Source organism: Nerophis lumbriciformis, linkage group LG09, assembly GCF_033978685.3.
Source record: "Nerophis lumbriciformis linkage group LG09, RoL_Nlum_v2.1, whole genome shotgun sequence".
Classification (NCBI taxonomy): Eukaryota; Metazoa; Chordata; class Actinopteri; order Syngnathiformes; family Syngnathidae; genus Nerophis; species Nerophis lumbriciformis.
Window position 1 is genome coordinate 54,582,155 of NC_084556.2, and position 17,809 is coordinate 54,599,963.

Sequence of the window (17,809 nt, forward strand, 5' to 3'; positions counted from 1 at the left end):
ACTGTGTTATATTTTTTTTTAAAAGCTCACAATGCAGTAAGTTGAACGATGCGGACACGTTTGTTACTGGATGGAGACTTTGTGTCAGTAATATGCAACTATAATTATTTGATACTTGTTTCTATTGACAAATGTGCTGTTTTAGACTGTGTTATATATATATTTTTTAAAGCTCACAATACAGTAAGTTGAATGATGCGGACACGTTTGTTACTGGACGGAGACTTTGTGTGTGTCAGTAATATGCAACTATAATTATTTGATACTTGTTTGTATTGACAAATGTGCTGTTTTAGACTGTTATATTAAAAAAAAGCTCACAACGCAGTAAGTTGAACAATGCGGATACGTTTGTTACTGGATGGAGACTTTGTACGTGTCAGTAATATGCAACTATAATTATTTGATACTTGTTTGTATTGACAAATGTGCTGTTTTAGACCGTTTTATTGTTTAATTGTTACACATCTTGCTTGTGTGCTTAGCTGTTGTGTAGCTGCGGACTTGACTAAACTAGAAGACCAACCTTGTGTGCTAATTGGAGGACATTTAGATACTTTTATTTTTTTATTAAAAAAAGCTCACGATGCAGTAAGTTGAACGATGCGGACACGTTTGTTACTGGACGGAGACTTTGTATGTGTCAGTAATGTGCAACTATAATTATTTGATACTTGTTTGTATTGACAAATGTGCTGTTTTAGACTGTGTTATATTAAAAAAAGCTCACAATGCAGTAAGTTGAACGATGCGGATACGTTTGTTACTGGATGGAGACTTTGTATGTGTCAGTAATATGCAACTATAATTATTTGATACTTGTTTCTATTGACAAATGTGCTGTTTTAGACTGTGTTATATATATATTTTTTAAAGCTCACAATGCAGTAAGTTGAACGATGCGGACACGTTTGTTACTGGACGGAGACTTTGTGTGTGTCAGTAATATGCAACTATAATTATTTGATACTTGTTTGTATTGACAAATGTGCTGTTTTAGACTGTGTTATATTTATTTTTTTTAAAGCTCACAATGCAGTAAGTTGAACGATGCGGATACGTTTGTTACTGGATGGAGACTTTGTACGTGTCAGTAATATGCAATTATAATTATTTGATACTTGTTTCTATTGACAAATGTGCAGTTTTAGACTGTGTTATATATATATTTTTTAAAGCTCACAATGCAGTAAGTTGAACGATGCGGACACGTTTGTTACTGGACGGAGACTTTGTGTGTCAGTAATATGCAACTATAATTATTTGATACTTGTTTGTATTGACAAATGTGCTGTTTTAGACCGTTATATTAAAAAAAAGCTCACAATGCAGTAAGTTGAACAATGCGGATACGTGTGTTACTGGATGGAGACTTTGTATGTGTCAGTAATATGCAATTATAATTATTTGATACTTGTTTGTATTGACAAATGTGCTGTTTTAGACCGTAATAGTGTTTATTACTTCAATAATGAGCATTTGAGTCAAATGTAGAAAGTTTATTATTTGCCATACAAATGATAATCCACGTAGCGTGTACCAACACGGTCGTCAAAGAAGTACAAAGAGGGGGGGGACAAGTGATTGTGCCTCACAGTCTAAAAAACACTTTCTTGTCCTCCATGACAGTCTTTGTTCGGAAGTGCAGGTTGTGACAGTGAAACAGCACCCTCTGGTGGAGGAGCGCAGGAACTGCAGTGAAGATGACTAAGATGACGAAACGGGATAGGGGGGGTCCTTAGGAGATGACGTCACGAGCAGGAAGTCTTTCAAGTAAGTTCGTATTGTTGTTTTTTTCAAGGAAGATGAACTTATTAATTATTATAATTAAAAAGGAACATTCGTAAGCATGAAAATTGGGTTAAAAGTGGCATGAACATCAAACAAGGTTGCTTTTAAAAAGTCGCTTCTTTTAAAAGGATGGGAAAAAAGCTGAAAGTCACAAAAATACTCCGTGGAGAAGTTTTGGCGGGGAAAAAAACCAAGACTTCAGGGCCATAAAAAGTCTTTTTGTGGACAACATTTCATGTTTTGCTGGATTCTACACCTTTTTAGTCAGCTAACACTGGCAACAGTCGGGTATGACACAAAAAGACTGATTTAAAGTAAGTAATTTAGTCATATGATATTTAGTCCAAACAAGACATTTAGTTGGGTATGAGTTTTTAAAATGACTGATTTTAAAAAGGACGTGTAGTTTTTTTTAATGACAGTCCGCCGGGTATGATTTTTTTGTTTTAATAGTCAGATTTTTTTGATTTTTTTTAAAATGTCGGTCGAGTACAAATTTTAAAAAGAAAATATTTAGTTGGGAATACATTTTTCTTGCAAATGGCATGAGTCGGGCATGATATAAAAAAGAAAAAAAGAAAAATGTTAGGTCAGATTTTTTTTTAAATGACAGTTTAGTACGAATTTAAAATATTTAGTTGGGTATGATTTTTTTTCAAATGGAATTTAGTTGAATATACATTTTTAAAATGACAAGATACATAAACATTTATTTTTTTTAATTGACAGTCGAGTAAGATTTGAAAAAGATTTAGTTGGGTATGACTTTTTTCAAATGGCATTAGATTGGAATGATATAAAAAAGACATTTAGTCGATTTTTTTTTTTTATTGATTGATTTTTTTTTTAAATGGTGTGATTTAGAAAATACATTTAGTCAGATTTTTTTTAAATGTCAGTTAAGTACAATTTTAAAAATAAAATATTTAGTTGGGTATGATTTTTTTCAAATGGCATTTAGTCGAATATTTTTTTTAAATAGCATTATGATCTACGAAAAAGACATTTGGTCAGATTTCTTTAAATGTCGTTTTTAAAATAAAATATTTAGTTGGGTATGATTTTTTTCTATTGGCATTTAGTCAGGTAAGATACAAATACCTTTAGTCGAGTATTGTTTTTTTTCAAATGCCATTTTAGTCGGGTGTGATCTAACAAAAAGACATTTGGTCAGACAGTTGAGTATGATTTTAAAAAGATTTAGTTGGGTATGATTTGTTTCCAAATGGAATTTAGTTGAGTATACATTTTTTTTAATTACATTTAGTTGGGTATGATTTTTTTCTATTTGTTTTATTAGATCACTTTTGATCTAATGAAAAAACATTTGGTCAGATTTTTTAAATGACAGTTGATTACGATTTTAAAATGTTTCCAAATGGAATTTAGTTGAGTTTCCAAGACATTTAGTCCAGTATGATTTTTCAAAATAACATTTGGTCGAGTAGTTAAAAAAAAAAAAAAAAAAGACATTTAGTCCAGTATAATAATTAAAACTATATGTATAGTCGGGTATGATTCTTTAAAATAATATTTGGTCGGCTATGATGTATAAAAGACATCATAGCCGACCAAATGTTATTTTAAAGAACATAAGACTATATATATATTTTTTTTATTTTTTTTTTATTTATTATTATATTGGACTAAATGTCTTCTTTTTTTTAACTACGCAACATTTCGTTGAGTGTAATTTAAAAAAAAATACATTTAGTTGGGTATGATTTTCTCCAAAACATTTAGTCGGTTATGATTTTTCAAAATAACATTTGGTCGAGTAGTTAAAAAAAAGAAAGTCATTTACTCCAGTATAATTAAAAAAATAAAGACATTTAGTTGGGTATGATTCTTTAAAATAACATTTGGTCGGGTATGGTATATATAAGTAATTTTTTTTAAACACATTTAGTTGGGTATGATTTTTTTCCAAGACATTTAGTCCAGTATGATTTTTCAAAATAACATTTGGTCGAGTAGTTAAAAAAAAAAAAAAAGACATTTAGTCCAGTATAATAATTAAAAATATATATATAGTCGGGTATGATTCTTTAAAATAATATTTGGTCGGCTATGATGTCTTTTATACATCATAGCCGACCAAATGTTATTTTAAAGAATCATACCCGACTATATATATATATTTTTAATTATCATATTGGACTAAATGTCTTCTTTTTTTTAACTACGCAACATTTCGTTGAGTGTAATTTAAAAAAAAAGACATTTAGTTGGGTATGATTTTCTCCAAAACATTTAGTCGGTTATGATTTTTCAAAATAACATTTGGTCAAGTAGTTAAAAAAAAAAAAGACATTTAGTCCAGTATGTTAAAAAAAGAAAATAAATTAGTCAGGTATGATTCTTTAAAATAGCATTTGGTCGAGTAGTTAAAAAAAAAAAAAAGACATTTAGTCCAGTATAATAATAAAATAAAATAAAAACATTTAGTTGGGTATGATTCTTTAAAATAACATTTGGTCGGGTATGGTATATATACGTAATTTTTTAAAAACACATTTAGTTGGGTATGATTTTTTCCAAGACATTTAGTCCAGTATGATTTTTCAAAATAACATTTGGTCGAGTAGTTAAAAAAAAAAAAAAAAAAAAAAGACATTTAGTCCAGTATAATAATTAAAACTATATGTATAGTCGGGTATGATTCTTTAAAATAATATTTGGTCGGCTATGATGTATAAAAGACATCATAGCCGACCAAATGTTATTTTAAAGAACATAAGACTATATATATATATATATATATATATTTTTTTTTTATTATTATATTGGACTAAATGTCTTCTTTTTTTTAACTACGCAACATTTCGTTGAGTGTAATTTAAAAAAAAAGACATTTAGTTGGGTATGATTTTCTCCAAAACATTTAGTCGGTTATGATTTTTCAAAATAACATTTGGTCGAGTAGTTAAAAAAAAGAAGTCATTTAGTCCAATATAATAATTAAAAAATATATATATATAGTCGGGTATGATTCTTTAAAATAACATTTGGTCGGGTATGATATATAAAAGACATTTTGTTGAATGTAATTTTAAAAAAAAGACATTTAGTTGGGTATGATTCCTGAAAATGACATTTGATTTGAAAAAGGACATTTAGTTCGGTATGATTCTTTAAAATAACAATGATTTGAAAAAAGGCATTTAGTCGGGAATGATTTATAAAAAAAACAGACGTGATGTTCAAAGAGGGTGTTCCTAATATTTTGGCCATGACATCACTTCTTTACGACGCCGCGACTCAAACAAACAAAAAAGGTCGAGCGATCCCGATGATGAACTTTGACCTCAGACGGCGTGCCGCACGTGACCTTTGACCCCATGAGTCCGAATGAACGGGCTGAACTTGAACGCATCACCGTGGTCCTCACGGAGGGACAGAGTGGAGCCTTGGAGGTGTACCTAATCAACTGGCCAGTGTGTGCTGTACGCGACACACACACACACACACGCACACGCACACACACACACGCACACACACACGTCAGAAGATGTCGTCCCTGCGCACCCACACCACCACGGGGTCCTGGTTGGCGGCCGCACAAGGTTTGAGTGGCGCCACCTTCAGGGTGGGCGTGGCGCAGCGAGCCAGTCGCTCGGGGGCGTCGTCCTGCGTGACCCCGCCTCCCGTCCGCCCTTGTCCGTCGGGGTCCCGGCTCCGCCCCTCCCCGCCGTCTATCTCCAGGGCGTCCAGACGCAGGTCCTGAGGTTGGAGCGCCGCCGCCCTGACGGACTTGCAGTAGTCGTCGTCGTCGCTGAGGATGTCCGTCTCCTTCACCTTGGCGCCATCGTGGCGGCGGTCGTAGCGAGCCAGGTCGAACTGCTCCTCCACCCAGCGGTCCGTGTCGTTGGCGTGCGCAGGTGCATGCTGGGACGTCTGGTGGGCGGAGTCACAGTCGGGGTCGGCGGCGGCGTTGTTGCCGTGGAAGGCCAAGTCCGTGTCGATGGTGAAGCGCTTGCGGACCAACTTCCTGCGGGGCAACGTGCGCGAAGGAGCCGACGCTGCAGAGAAGCCACACCTGCGTCAATGGAAGGCTTTGCTACACGTCTTGAAATTGATCTCAAATGCCAAATATTCCGGACGTGGGCGATGGAAGTTTGATCCTTTCTTCAGTGAGTGTGCTAATATAACATGATGCTAAAATGTAATGTTAGCATGTAGCTATGCTAATGTTGCTAACCTCGCATGATGCTAAAATGCCTTGTTAGCATAGAGCTATGCTAATGTTGCAAACCTAACATGATGCTAAAATGTCATGTTAGCATGGAGCTATGTTAATGTTGCCAACCTAGTATGATGCTAAAATGCAATGTTAGCATGGAGTTATGTTAATGTTGCCAACCTAGTATGATGCTAAAATGCAATGTTAGCATGGAGCTATGTTAATGTTGCTAACCTAGTATGATGCTAAAATGCAATGTTAGCATGTAGCTGTGCTAATGTTGCTAACCTAGCATGATGCTAAAATTCAATGTTAGCATGGAGCTATGTTAATGTTGCTAACCTAGCATGATGCCAAAATGCAATGTTAGCATGTAGCTGTGCTAATGTTACTAACCTAGCATGATGCTAATGGTACTAACCTAGCATGATGCTAAAATGCAATGTTAGCATGTAGCTATGCTAATGTTGCTAACCTAGCATGATGCTAAAAATGTAATGTTAGCATGTAGCTATGTTAATGTTGCTAACCTAACATGATGTTAAAATGTCATGTTAGCATGTAACTCACATAGCTATGCTAATGTTGCTAACCTAGCATGATGCTAAAATGCAATATTAGCATGTAGCTCACATAGCTATGCTAATATTGTTAAGCTAGCATGATGTTAAAATGTGATGTTAGCATGTAGCTCACATAGCTATGCTAATGTTGCTAACTTAACATGATGTTAAAATGTAATGTTAGCATGTAACTCACATAGCTATGCTAATGTTGCTAACCTAGCATGATGTTAAAATGTAATGTTAGCATGTAACTCAAATAGATATGCTAATGTTGCTAACCTAACATGTTAAAATGTAATGCTAGCATGTAACTCACATAGCTATGCTAATGTTGCTAACCTAGCCTGATGTTAAAATGTAATGTTAGCATGTAACTCAAATAGATATGCTAATGTTGCTAACCTAACATGATGTTAAAATATAATGCTAATATAATGTTAGCATGTAACTCACATAGCTATGCTAATGTTGCTAACCTAGCCTGATGTTAAAATGTAATGTTAGCATGTAACTCAAATAGATATGCTAATGTTGCTAACCTAGCCTGATGTTAAAATGTAATGTTAGCATGTAACTCACATAGCTATGCTAATGTTGCTAACCTAGCCTGATGTTAAAATGTAATGTTAGCATGTAACTCAAACAGATATGCTAATGTTGCTAACCTAACATGATGTTAAAATGTAATGTTAGCATGTAACTCACATAGCTATGCTAATGTTGCTAACCTAACATGATGTTAAAATGTAATGTTAGCATGTAACTCACATAGCTATGCTAATGTTGCTAACCTAGCATGATATTAAAATGTAATGTTAGCATGTAACTCAAATAGATATGCTAATGTTGCTAACCTAACATGATGCTAAAATGTAATGTTAGCATTTAACTATGCTAATGTTGCTAACCTAGCATTATGCTAAAATGCCATGTAAGCATGTAACTCATAGCTGTGCACGTGTTACTATCCCAGCATGATGTTAAAATGTGATGTTAGCATGTAGCTCACATAGCTATGCTAATGTTGCTAACCTAGCATGATGTTAAAATGTCATTTTAGCATGTAACTCACATAGCTATGCTAGTGTTGCTAACCTAGCCTGATGTTAAAATGTAATGTTAGCATGTAACTCAAACAGATATGCTAATGTTGCTAACCTAACATGATGTTAAAATGTAATGTTAGTATGTAGCTCACATAGCTATGCTAATGTTGCTAACCTAGCCTGATGTTCAAATGTCATGTTAGCATGTGTGTGGTCACCTGCTCTGTTCATGGTGGGCCGAGACCCCTTGAGGGCGCAGAGCCTCTTGCCCCCAAAGGGGACGTACTGCTGGCTGAGAGGCAGAGACTGGCTCTTCAGGAGCTGCCGGCGTTGTTTCTCCCTCAGGATGCAGTGGACCGCCTTCAGCAGCTCCTTCTTGCTCTCTGGGGAACTGGCGGGAAGACACCAGATGCAACCTTAATGCTCATACATGACTTTAACATACACTACTTTAAGATGCTAAATTATGTTATGACTTCCCTCTCCCCAGCCACTTCGTCCAGCTCTTCCCGGGGGATCCCGAGGCGTTCCCAGGCCAGCCGGGAGACATAGTCTTCCCAACGTGTCCTGGGTCTTCCCCGCGGCCTCCTGCCGGTTGGATGTGCCCTAAACACCTCCCTAGGGAGGCGTTCGGGTGGCATCCTGACCAGATGCCCGAACCACCTCATCTGGCTCCTCTCCATGTGGAGGAGCAGCGGCTTTACTTTGAGCTCCTCCCGGATGACAGAGCTTCTCACCCTATCTCTAAGGGAGAGCCCCGCCACCCGGCGGAGGAAACTCATTTGGGCCGCTTGTACCCGTGATCTTGTCCTTTCGGTCATAAGCCAAAGCTCATGACCATAGGTGAGGATGGGAACGTAGATCAACCGGTAAATTGAGAGCTTTGCCTTCCGGCTCAGCTCCTTCTTCACCACAACGGATCAATACAGCGTCCGCATTACTGAAGACGCCTGTCCATCTCACGATCCACTCTTCCCTCACTCGTGAACAAGACTCCGAGGTACTTGAACTCCTCCACTTGGGGCAAGATCTCCTCCCCAACTTGGAGATGGCACTCCACCCTTTTCCGGGCGAGAACCATGGACTCGGACTTGGAGGTGCTGATTCTCATCCCAGTTGCTTCACACTCGGCTGCGAACCGATCCAGTGAGAGCTGAAGATCCTGGCCAGTTGAAGCCATCAGGACCACATCATCTGCAAAAAGCAGAGACCTAATCCTGCAGCCACCAAACCGGATCCCCTCAACGCCTTGACTGCGCCTAGAAATTCTGTCCATAAAAGTTATGAACAGAATGGGTGACAAAGGGCAGCCTTGGCGGAGTCCAACCCTCACCGGAAACGGGTCCGACTTACTGCCGGCAATGCGGACCAAGCTCTGACAACTGATCATACAGGGAGCGGACCGCCACAATCAGACAGTCCGATACCCCATAATCTCTGAGCACTCCCCACAGGATTTCCCGGGGGACACGGTGGAATGCCTTCTCCAAGTCCACAAAGCACATGTAGACTGGTTGGGCAAACTCCCATGCACCCTTAAGGACCCTGCCGAGAGTATAGAGCTGGTCTACCGTTCCACGACGAAAACCACACTGTTCCTCCTGAATCCGAGGTTCGACTATCCGGTGTAGCCTCTTCTCCAGTACACCTGAATAGACCTTACCGGGAAGGCTGATGAGTGTGATCCCACGATAGTTGAAACACACCCTCCGGTTCCCCTTCTTAAAGAGAGGAACCACCACCCCGGTCTGCCAATCCAGAGGTACCGCCCCCCGATGTCCATGTGATGTTGCAGAGTCTTGTCAACCAAGACAGCCCACAGCATCCAGAGCCTTAAGGAACTCTGGGCAGATCTCATCCACCCCCGGGGCCTTGCCACCGAGGAGCTTTTTAACTACCTCAGCAACTTCAGCCCCAGAAATAGGAGAGCCCACCACAGATTCCCCAGGCACTGCTTCCTCGTAGGAAGACGTGTTGGTGGGATTGAGGAGGTTTTCTAAGTATTCCCTCCACCGATCCACAACATCCGCAGTCGAGGTCAGCAGAACACCATCCTCACCATACACGGTGTTGACACTGCACTGCTTCCCCTTCCTGAGGCGGCGGATTGCTTCGAAGCCGTCTGGAAGTCGTTTTCCATGACTTTCCCAAACTCCTCCCATGTCCGAGTTTTTGCCTCCGCGACCGCTAAAGCCGCACACCGCTTGGCCTGTCGGTACCTGTCTGCTGCCTCTGGAGTCCTATGAGCCAAAAGGACCCGATAGGACTCCTTCTTCAGCTTGACGGCATCCCTCACCGCCGGTGTCCACCAACGGGTTCTAGGATTACAGGCACCAACTACCTTGCGGCCACAGCTCCAATCAGCCGCCTCGACAATAGAACATAGTCCACTTGGACTCAATGTCCAGCACCTCCCTCGTGACGTGTTCAAAGTTCTTCCGGAGGTGGGAATTGAAACTATCTCTGACAGGAGACTCTGCCAGACGTTCCCAGCAGACCCTCACCCTGCGTTTGGGCCTGCCAGGTCTGTCCGGCATCCTCCCCCACCATCGGAGCTAATTCACCACCAGGTGGTGATCGGTAGAAAGCTCCGCCCCTCTCTTCACCCGAGTGTCCAAAACATAGCTAGACTAATCCACTTTAAAATAACATAGCTACACTAAGCTAAGTTAAAATAAGCTAGCTACACTAAGCTACGTTAAGATAAGATAGCTACACTAAGCTACATTACGATAAGCTAGCTACACTAAGCTACGTAAAGATAAGCTAGCTACACTACGCTACGTTTAGATAAGCTAGCTACCCTAAGCTACGTTAAGATAAGCTAGCTACACTATGCTACGTTAAGCTATGCTACATTAACTAAACTGGTAAATAAGAAACAGTAGACTAAGCAGAGCTAAGTTTCACTTGACTGCGCTACATTGAACTAAGCATTGTGTTAAACTAAGCTAGACTACATTATACTAAACTGGTCAAATAAACGTCACTAAGTATGCTATGCTAACACTAACGTAAGCTACGCTAGTTTAAGCTAGGCTACCTTACACTAAACTGGTCAAATAAGCGCCACTAAGTATGCTATGCTAACACTAATGTAAGCTACGCTAGTTTAAGCTAGTCTACATTACACTAAACTGGTCAAATAAGCGCCACTAAGTATGCTATGCTAACAGTAATGTAAGCTATGCTAGTTTAAGCTAGTTTACATTACACTAAACTGGTCAAATAAGCGTCACTAAGTATGCTATGGTAACACTAACGTAAGCTACGCTAGTTTAAGCTAGTCTACATTACACTAAACGGGTCAAATAAGCGCCACTAAGTATGCTATGCTAACAGTAATGTAAGCTATGCTAGTTTAAGCTAGTTTACATTACGCTAAACTGGTCAAATACGCGCCGCTAAGCATGCTATGCTAACACTAACGTAAGCTACGCTAGTTTAAGCTAGTCTACATTACACTAAACTGGTCAAATAAGCGCCGCTAAGTATGCTATGCTAACTGTAATGTAAGCTACGCTATTTTAAGCTAGTCTACATTACACTAAACTGGTCAAATAAGCACCGCTAAGAATGCTATGCTAACAGTAATGTAAGCTACGCTAGTTTAAGCTGGTTTACATTACGCTAAACTGGTCAAATAAGCGCCGCTAAGTATGCTATGCTAACACTAACGTGAGCTACGCTAGTTTAAGCTAGTCTACATTACACTAAACTGGTCAAATAAGCGCCGCTAAGTATGCTATGCTAACAGTAATGTAAGCTATGCTAGTTTAAGCTAGTTTACATTACGCTAAACTGGTCAAATAAGCGCCGCTAAGTATGCTATGCTAACACAAATGTAAGCTACGCTAGTTTAAGCTAGTCTACATTACACTAAACTGGTCAAATAAGCGCCGCTAAGTATGCTATGCTAACAGTAATGTAAGCTATGCTAGTTTAAGCTAGTTTACATTACGCTAAACTGGTCAAATAAGCGCCGCTAAGTATGCTATGCTAACACAAATGTAAGCTACGCTAGTTTAAGCTAGTCTACATTACACTAAACTGGTCAAATAAGCGCCACTAAGTATGCTATGCTAACACCAATGTAAAAAAGAAAAATGAAGTAGACACCTGCAGCACAACTGGAAAGCTCGTTCGGGTCGTCCCTCGGATTCTGACCTGGTGTGCAGGATCTCACACACGGACGAGTCTTCGGAGTCTGCAACGCAGCAACAAACGAGAAAACAAAAAATTGGCCGCCATTTATTTCTTTGCTAATTGTTGCAACGTTCGGAAGAGAAACATTTCGGAGATTCCTAGACATATATCCACTGTTTTAATGCTAATGTTAGCATGCTAACATTAGCATGTTAGCATGATAGCATTCGATGCTATCATGCTAACATTAGAATTATAACTTTTGATTTTTAGCCAACAACTTTAGCATACTAATGTTAGCATGTAAGTCATGGACGTACTTGCTAAGGCGCGGACTTGCAGGGAGTCTGTGGCGATCATGTGACGGAAGCGTATGGGATCCTTGTCGTCGCTCACCGACGCTCGGTGAGATCCACCCTGGGGGGGGAGGAGAAGACTGGTGAGCGACATGCAGTACACGGACACGCCAGCAGGGGGCACACCCTCGCTACTCACTCTCTTGCGGTGCTTGGAGGAGTCTTTGTACACCAACACCAGCGCTGCTTTGAAGACTGCGGGAGAAAAGGCAAGAAAGCTGAAGTGATACTTGCTCATACGATATCAGTACGATATCATACCAGCTTTTATTTGGTCATGCGGAACGCTAGGAAATGTTTGATCAAGTCAAACGAGTCAAACAGAAAATTATGTTATTTTTAGCATGATAATCGTTAGCATGCTAACAGTTAGCACGCTAACAGTTAGCATATTGACCATACCAAGTTAGGACTGAGGTGTTCCGCGGAAAAATTGGGGAAAAAAATAAATAATTAGCATGCTAGAGGTAGCATGATAGCATGCCAACAGTTAGCATATGTAACGTACCAAGTTAAGACTGGTAAAAAAAATAAAGTTAGCATGCTAATGGTTAACATATGTAACGTACCAAGTTAGGACTGAGGTGTACGGCGCTAAAATTGGTTAAAAGAGTTAGCATGCTAGAGGTAGCATGATAGCATGCCAAGTTAGGAATGAGGTGTTTCGCGGCAAAATTGGTAAAAAAAAAAAAAAAAAAAAAGTTAGCATGCTAGAGGTTGCATGATAGCATGCCAACAGTTAACATATGTAAAAAAATAATAAAATAAAATAAAATAAAATAAATTTAACACGTAACGTACCAAGTTAGGACTGAGGTGTTCCGCGGCAAAATTGGTTAAAAAAGTTAGCATGCTAGAAGTAGCATGTTAGCATGCCAACAGTTACCAAGTTAGGACTGAGGTGTACGGCGCTAAAATTGGTTTAAAAAGTTATTAGCATGCTAGAGGTAGCATGATAGCATGCTAATTGTTAACATATGTAACGTACCAAGTTAGGACTGAGGTGTACGGCGCTAAAATTGGTTAAAAGAGTTAGCATGCTAGAGGTAGCATGCCAAGTTAGGACTGAGGTGTTTCGCGGCAAAATTGGTAAAAAAAAAAGTTAGCATGCTAGAGGTAGCATGATAGCATGCCAACAGTTAACATATGTAAAAAAAATAAAAATAAAAATAAAAAAATTAAAAATTAACATATGTAACGTACCAAGTTAGGACTGAGGTGTTCCGCGGCAAAATTGGTTAAAAAAGTTAGCATGCTAGAAGTAGCATGTTAGCATGCCAACAGTTAGCATATGTAACGTACCAAGTTAGGACTGAGGTGTACGGCGCTAAAATTGGTTAAAAGTGTTAGCATGCTAGAGGTAGCATGATAGCATGCCAAGTTAGGACTGAGGTGTTCCGCGGCAAAATTGGTAAAAAAAAAAAAAAAAATTTAAAAATTAGCATGCTAGAGGTAGCATGATAGCATGCCAACAGTTAACATATGTAAAAAAATAAAATTAAAAATTAAAATTAAAAGAATTAACAGGTAACGTACCAAGCTAGGACTGAGGTGTTCCGCGGCAAAATTGGTTAAAAAAGTTAGCATGCTAGAAGTAGCATGTTAGCATGCCAACAGTTGGCATATGTAACGTACCAAGTTAGGACTGAGGTGTTCCGCAGAAAAATTGGTTAAAAAAGTTAGCATGTTAGAAGGTAGCATGCCAACAGTTAGCATATGTAACATACCAAGTTAGGACTGAGGTGTACGGCGTTAAAATTGGTTGAAAAAGTTAGCATGCTAGAAGTAGCATGTTAGCATACCAACAGTTAGCATATGTAACGTACCAAGTTAGGACTGAGGTGTACGGCGCTAAAATTTGTTAAAAGTGTTAGCATGCTAGAGGTAGCATGATAGCATGCCAAGTTAGGACTGAGGTGTTTCGCGGCAAAATTGGTAAAAAAATAAAAAATAAATAAATTAAAAAAAAAAGTTAGCATGCTAGAGGTAGCATGATAGCATGATAGTTAACATATGTAAAAAAATAAAATAATAATAATAATTAACATATGTAACGTACCAAGTTAGGACTGAGGTGTTCCGCGGCAAAATTGGTTCAAAAAGTTGGCATGCTAACATGCTAATTATAGCATGCTAACAGTTAGCATATGTAACATACCAAGTTAGGACTGAGGTGTTCCGCGGCAAAATTGGTTAAAAAAGTTAGCATGCTGGAAGTGGCATGTTAGCATGCCAACAGTTAGCATATGTAACGTACCAAGTTAGGACTGAGGTGTACGGCGCTAAAATTGGTTAAAAGTGTTAGCATGCTAGAGGTAGCATGATAGCATGCCAAGTTAGGACTGAGGTGTTTCGCGGCAAAATTGGTAAAAAAAAAAAAGAAAAAAAGTTAGCATGCTAGAGGTAGCATGATAGCATGCTAATAGTTAACATATGTAACGTACCAAGTTAGGACTGAGGTGTACGGCGCTAAAATTGGCTAAAAGAGTTAGCATGCTAGAGGTAGCATGATAGCATGCCAAGTTAGGACTGAGGTGTTTCGCGGCAAAATTGGTAAAAAAAAAAAAAAAAAAAAAAGTTAGCATGCTAGAGGTAGCATGATAGCATGCCAACAGTTAACATATGTAAAAAAAATAAATAAATAAAAATTAACATGTAACATACCAAGTTAGGACTGAGGTGTTCCGCGGAAAAATTGGTTAAAAAAGTTAGCATGCTAGAAGTAGCATGTTAGCATGCCAACAGTTAGCATATGTAACGTACCAAGTTAGGACTGAGGTGTACGGCGCTACAATTGGTTAAAAGTGTTAGCATGCTAGAGGTAGCATGATAGCATGCCAAGTTAGGACTGAGGTGTTTCGCGGCAAAATTGGTAAAAAAATTTAAAAAAAAGTTAGCATGCTAGAGGTAGCATGATAGCATGATAGTAAACATATGTAAAAAAATAAATAATAATAATAATAATAATTAACATATGTAACGTACCAAGTTAGGACTGAGGTGTTCCGCGGCAAAATTGGTTCAAAAAGTTGGCATGCTAACATGCTAATTATAGCATGCTAACAGTTAGCATATGTAACATACCAAGTTAGGACTGAGGTGTTCCGCGGCAAAATTGGTTAAAAAAGTTAGCATGCTAGAAGTAGCATGTTAGCATGCCAACAGTTAGCATATGTAACGTACCAAGTGAGGACTGAGGTGTACGGCGCTAAAATTGGTTAAAAGAGTTAGCATGCTAAAGGTAGCATGATAGCATGCCAAGTTAGGACTGAGGTGTTCCGCGGCAAAATTGGTAAAAAAAAAGAAAAAAAGTTAGCATGCTAGAAGTAGCATGATAGCATGCCAACAGTTAGCATATGTAACGTACCAAGTTAGGACTGAGGTGTACGGCGCTAAAATTGGTTAAAAGAGTTAGCATGCTAGAGGTAGCATGATAGCATGCCAAGTTAGGACTGAGGTGTTCCGCGGCAAAATTGGTAAAAAAAAAAAAAAAAGTTAGCATGCTAGAGGTAGCATGATAGCATGCCAACAGTTAACATATGTAAAAAAAAAATTTTTTTTTTAAATTAAAAAAAAATTAACATGTAACGTACCAAGTTAGGACTGAGGTATTCCGCGGCAAAATTGGTTAAAAAAGTTAGCATGCTAGAGGTAGCATGACAGCATGCTAACAGTTAGCATATGTAACATACCAAGTTAGGACTGAGGTATATGGCGGTAAAATTGGTTCAAAAAGTTAGCATGCTAGAGGTAGCATTTCAACAGTTAGCATATGTAACGTACCAAGTTAGGACTGAGGTGTACTGCGGTAAAATTGGTTTAAAAAGTTAGCATGCTAAAGGTAGCATGATAGCATGCCAACAGTTAGCATATGTAACATACCAAGTTAGGACTGAAGTGTTCCGCGGCAAAATTGGTTAAAAAAGTTAGCATGCTAAAGGTAGCATGATAGCATGCCAAGTTAGGACTGAGGTATATGGCGGTAAAATTGGTTGAAAAAGTTAGCATGCTAGAAGGTACTAGAAGGTGTTTCTACTCACCAAAAGCAGCCAAGTCAGGGTCTTTCTTGCTCTTGGCCAGAGTGGTAGGGGGGTTGAGCCACACCACACTGGAGTGCAGCAGCAGGTCTCCCATGGAGAGGTCTGCCACCTGGCGGGAAGAAGCCGGTCACAACAAACCAGAACCATGATAGCACAAAGGACAGGTACTCCATTGGGTACTTTTATTGGCGCACACCCGACTATGTGGGTACTACCGGGTATTCAAGTCACATAAAATCAAAAAACGGTGACGTGTTTCGATACCTTGACGCCACAACCGGTTGCAAACTCGTCACATCTCAAAGTGCGCTAGCTTGATGCTATCCAATTAGCATCAGCGATTTTACATGGCAATCCCAACGCTGACCGAAGTTGCTAATGAAAACTACAACTAAAACGAACGTTAGGATCAAACAGCTACAGTACAATACTTGCAGTGTAAACACTTTGTAGGGCGCAACATGACACATTTATCCTCATGGAGAAAGCTACTTCCAAGTATTACAACATTAGCGATTTTACATGGCAATAAGTTTGTCATGAAAAAAAAAATACAATTAAGATGAAATGTTACGACCAAACAGCTGGTGTGTAATAAGTATAGTACTTGCAGTGCAAACACTTTGTAGGGCGCAACATTGCAAAAAAAGCTACTTCCTAGTTAGACAACATTAGCGATTTTACATGGCAATAAGTTGGTCATGAAAAAAAAAATACCATTAAGATGAAATGTTACGACCAAACAGCTGGTGTGTAATAAGTATAGTACTTGCAGTGCAAACACTTTGTAGGGCGCAACATTGCAAAAAAAGCTACTTCCTAGTTAGACAACATTAGCGATTTTACATGGCAATAAGTTGGTCATGAAAAAAAAATACCACTAAGATGAATGTTGCGACCAGACAGCTGGTGTGTACTAAGTATAGTACTTGCAGTACAAATACTTTGTCGGGCACAACATTGCAAAAAAAAAAAGCTACTTCCTAGTTAGACAACATTAGCAATTTTACATGGCAATAAGTTGGTCATGAAAAAAAAATACCACTAAGATGAATGTTGCGACCAAACAGCTGGTGTGTACTAAGTATAGTACTTGCAGTACAAACACTTTGTCGGGCACAACATTGCAAAAAAAAAAAGCTACTTCCTAGTTAGACAAAATTAGCGATTTTACATGGCAATAAGTTGGTCATGAAAAAAAAATACCACTCAGATGAACGTTACGACCAAACAGCTGGTGTGTACTAAGTATAGTACTTGCAGTACAAACCCTTTGTAGGGCGTAACATTGCAAAAAAAGCTACTTCCTAGTTAGACAACATTAGCGATTTTACATGGCAATAAGTTGGTCATGAAAAGAAAAGACCACTAAGATGAAATGTTGCGACCAAACAGCCGGGGTGCACTAAGTATGGTACTTGCAGTACAAACGCTTTGTAGGGCGCAACATTGCAAAAAAAGCTACTTCCTAGTTAGACAACATTAGCGATTTTACATGGCAATAAGTTGGTCATGAAAAAAAAATACCACTAAGATGAACGTTACGACCAGACAGCTGGTGTGTACTAAGTATAGTACTTGCAGTACACACACTTTGTACAACATCGCAAAAAAAGCTACTTCCTAGTTAGACAACATTAGCGATTTTACATGGCGATAATTTGGTCATGACAAAATACAA

The 17,809-nt window shown here is 38.8% G+C and overlaps 1 protein-coding gene across 4 annotated transcripts in view; it reads right to left on the reverse strand.

The window, feature by feature from the left end:
* Positions 1-4,848: 4,848 nt before the first annotated feature.
* LOC133607848 (rho guanine nucleotide exchange factor TIAM1-like) overlaps positions 4,849-17,809 on the reverse strand; it is a 229,047-nt gene continuing 216,086 nt past the window's right edge. For all 4 annotated transcript variants that reach the window (XM_061962860.2, XM_061962859.2, XM_061962858.2 and 1 more), the window contains 6 exons: positions 16,129-16,237; positions 12,228-12,283; positions 12,053-12,149; positions 11,706-11,793; positions 7,805-7,977; positions 4,849-5,813 (listed from right to left, as the gene is read on the reverse strand). In XM_061962860.2, coding sequence (XP_061818844.1) covers positions 5,296-5,813; positions 7,805-7,977; positions 11,706-11,793; positions 12,053-12,149; positions 12,228-12,283; positions 16,129-16,237 — 1,041 coding nt within the window. In that variant the 3' untranslated portion in view covers positions 4,849-5,295. The remainder of the gene's footprint in view (positions 5,814-7,804; positions 7,978-11,705; positions 11,794-12,052; positions 12,150-12,227; positions 12,284-16,128; positions 16,238-17,809) is intronic.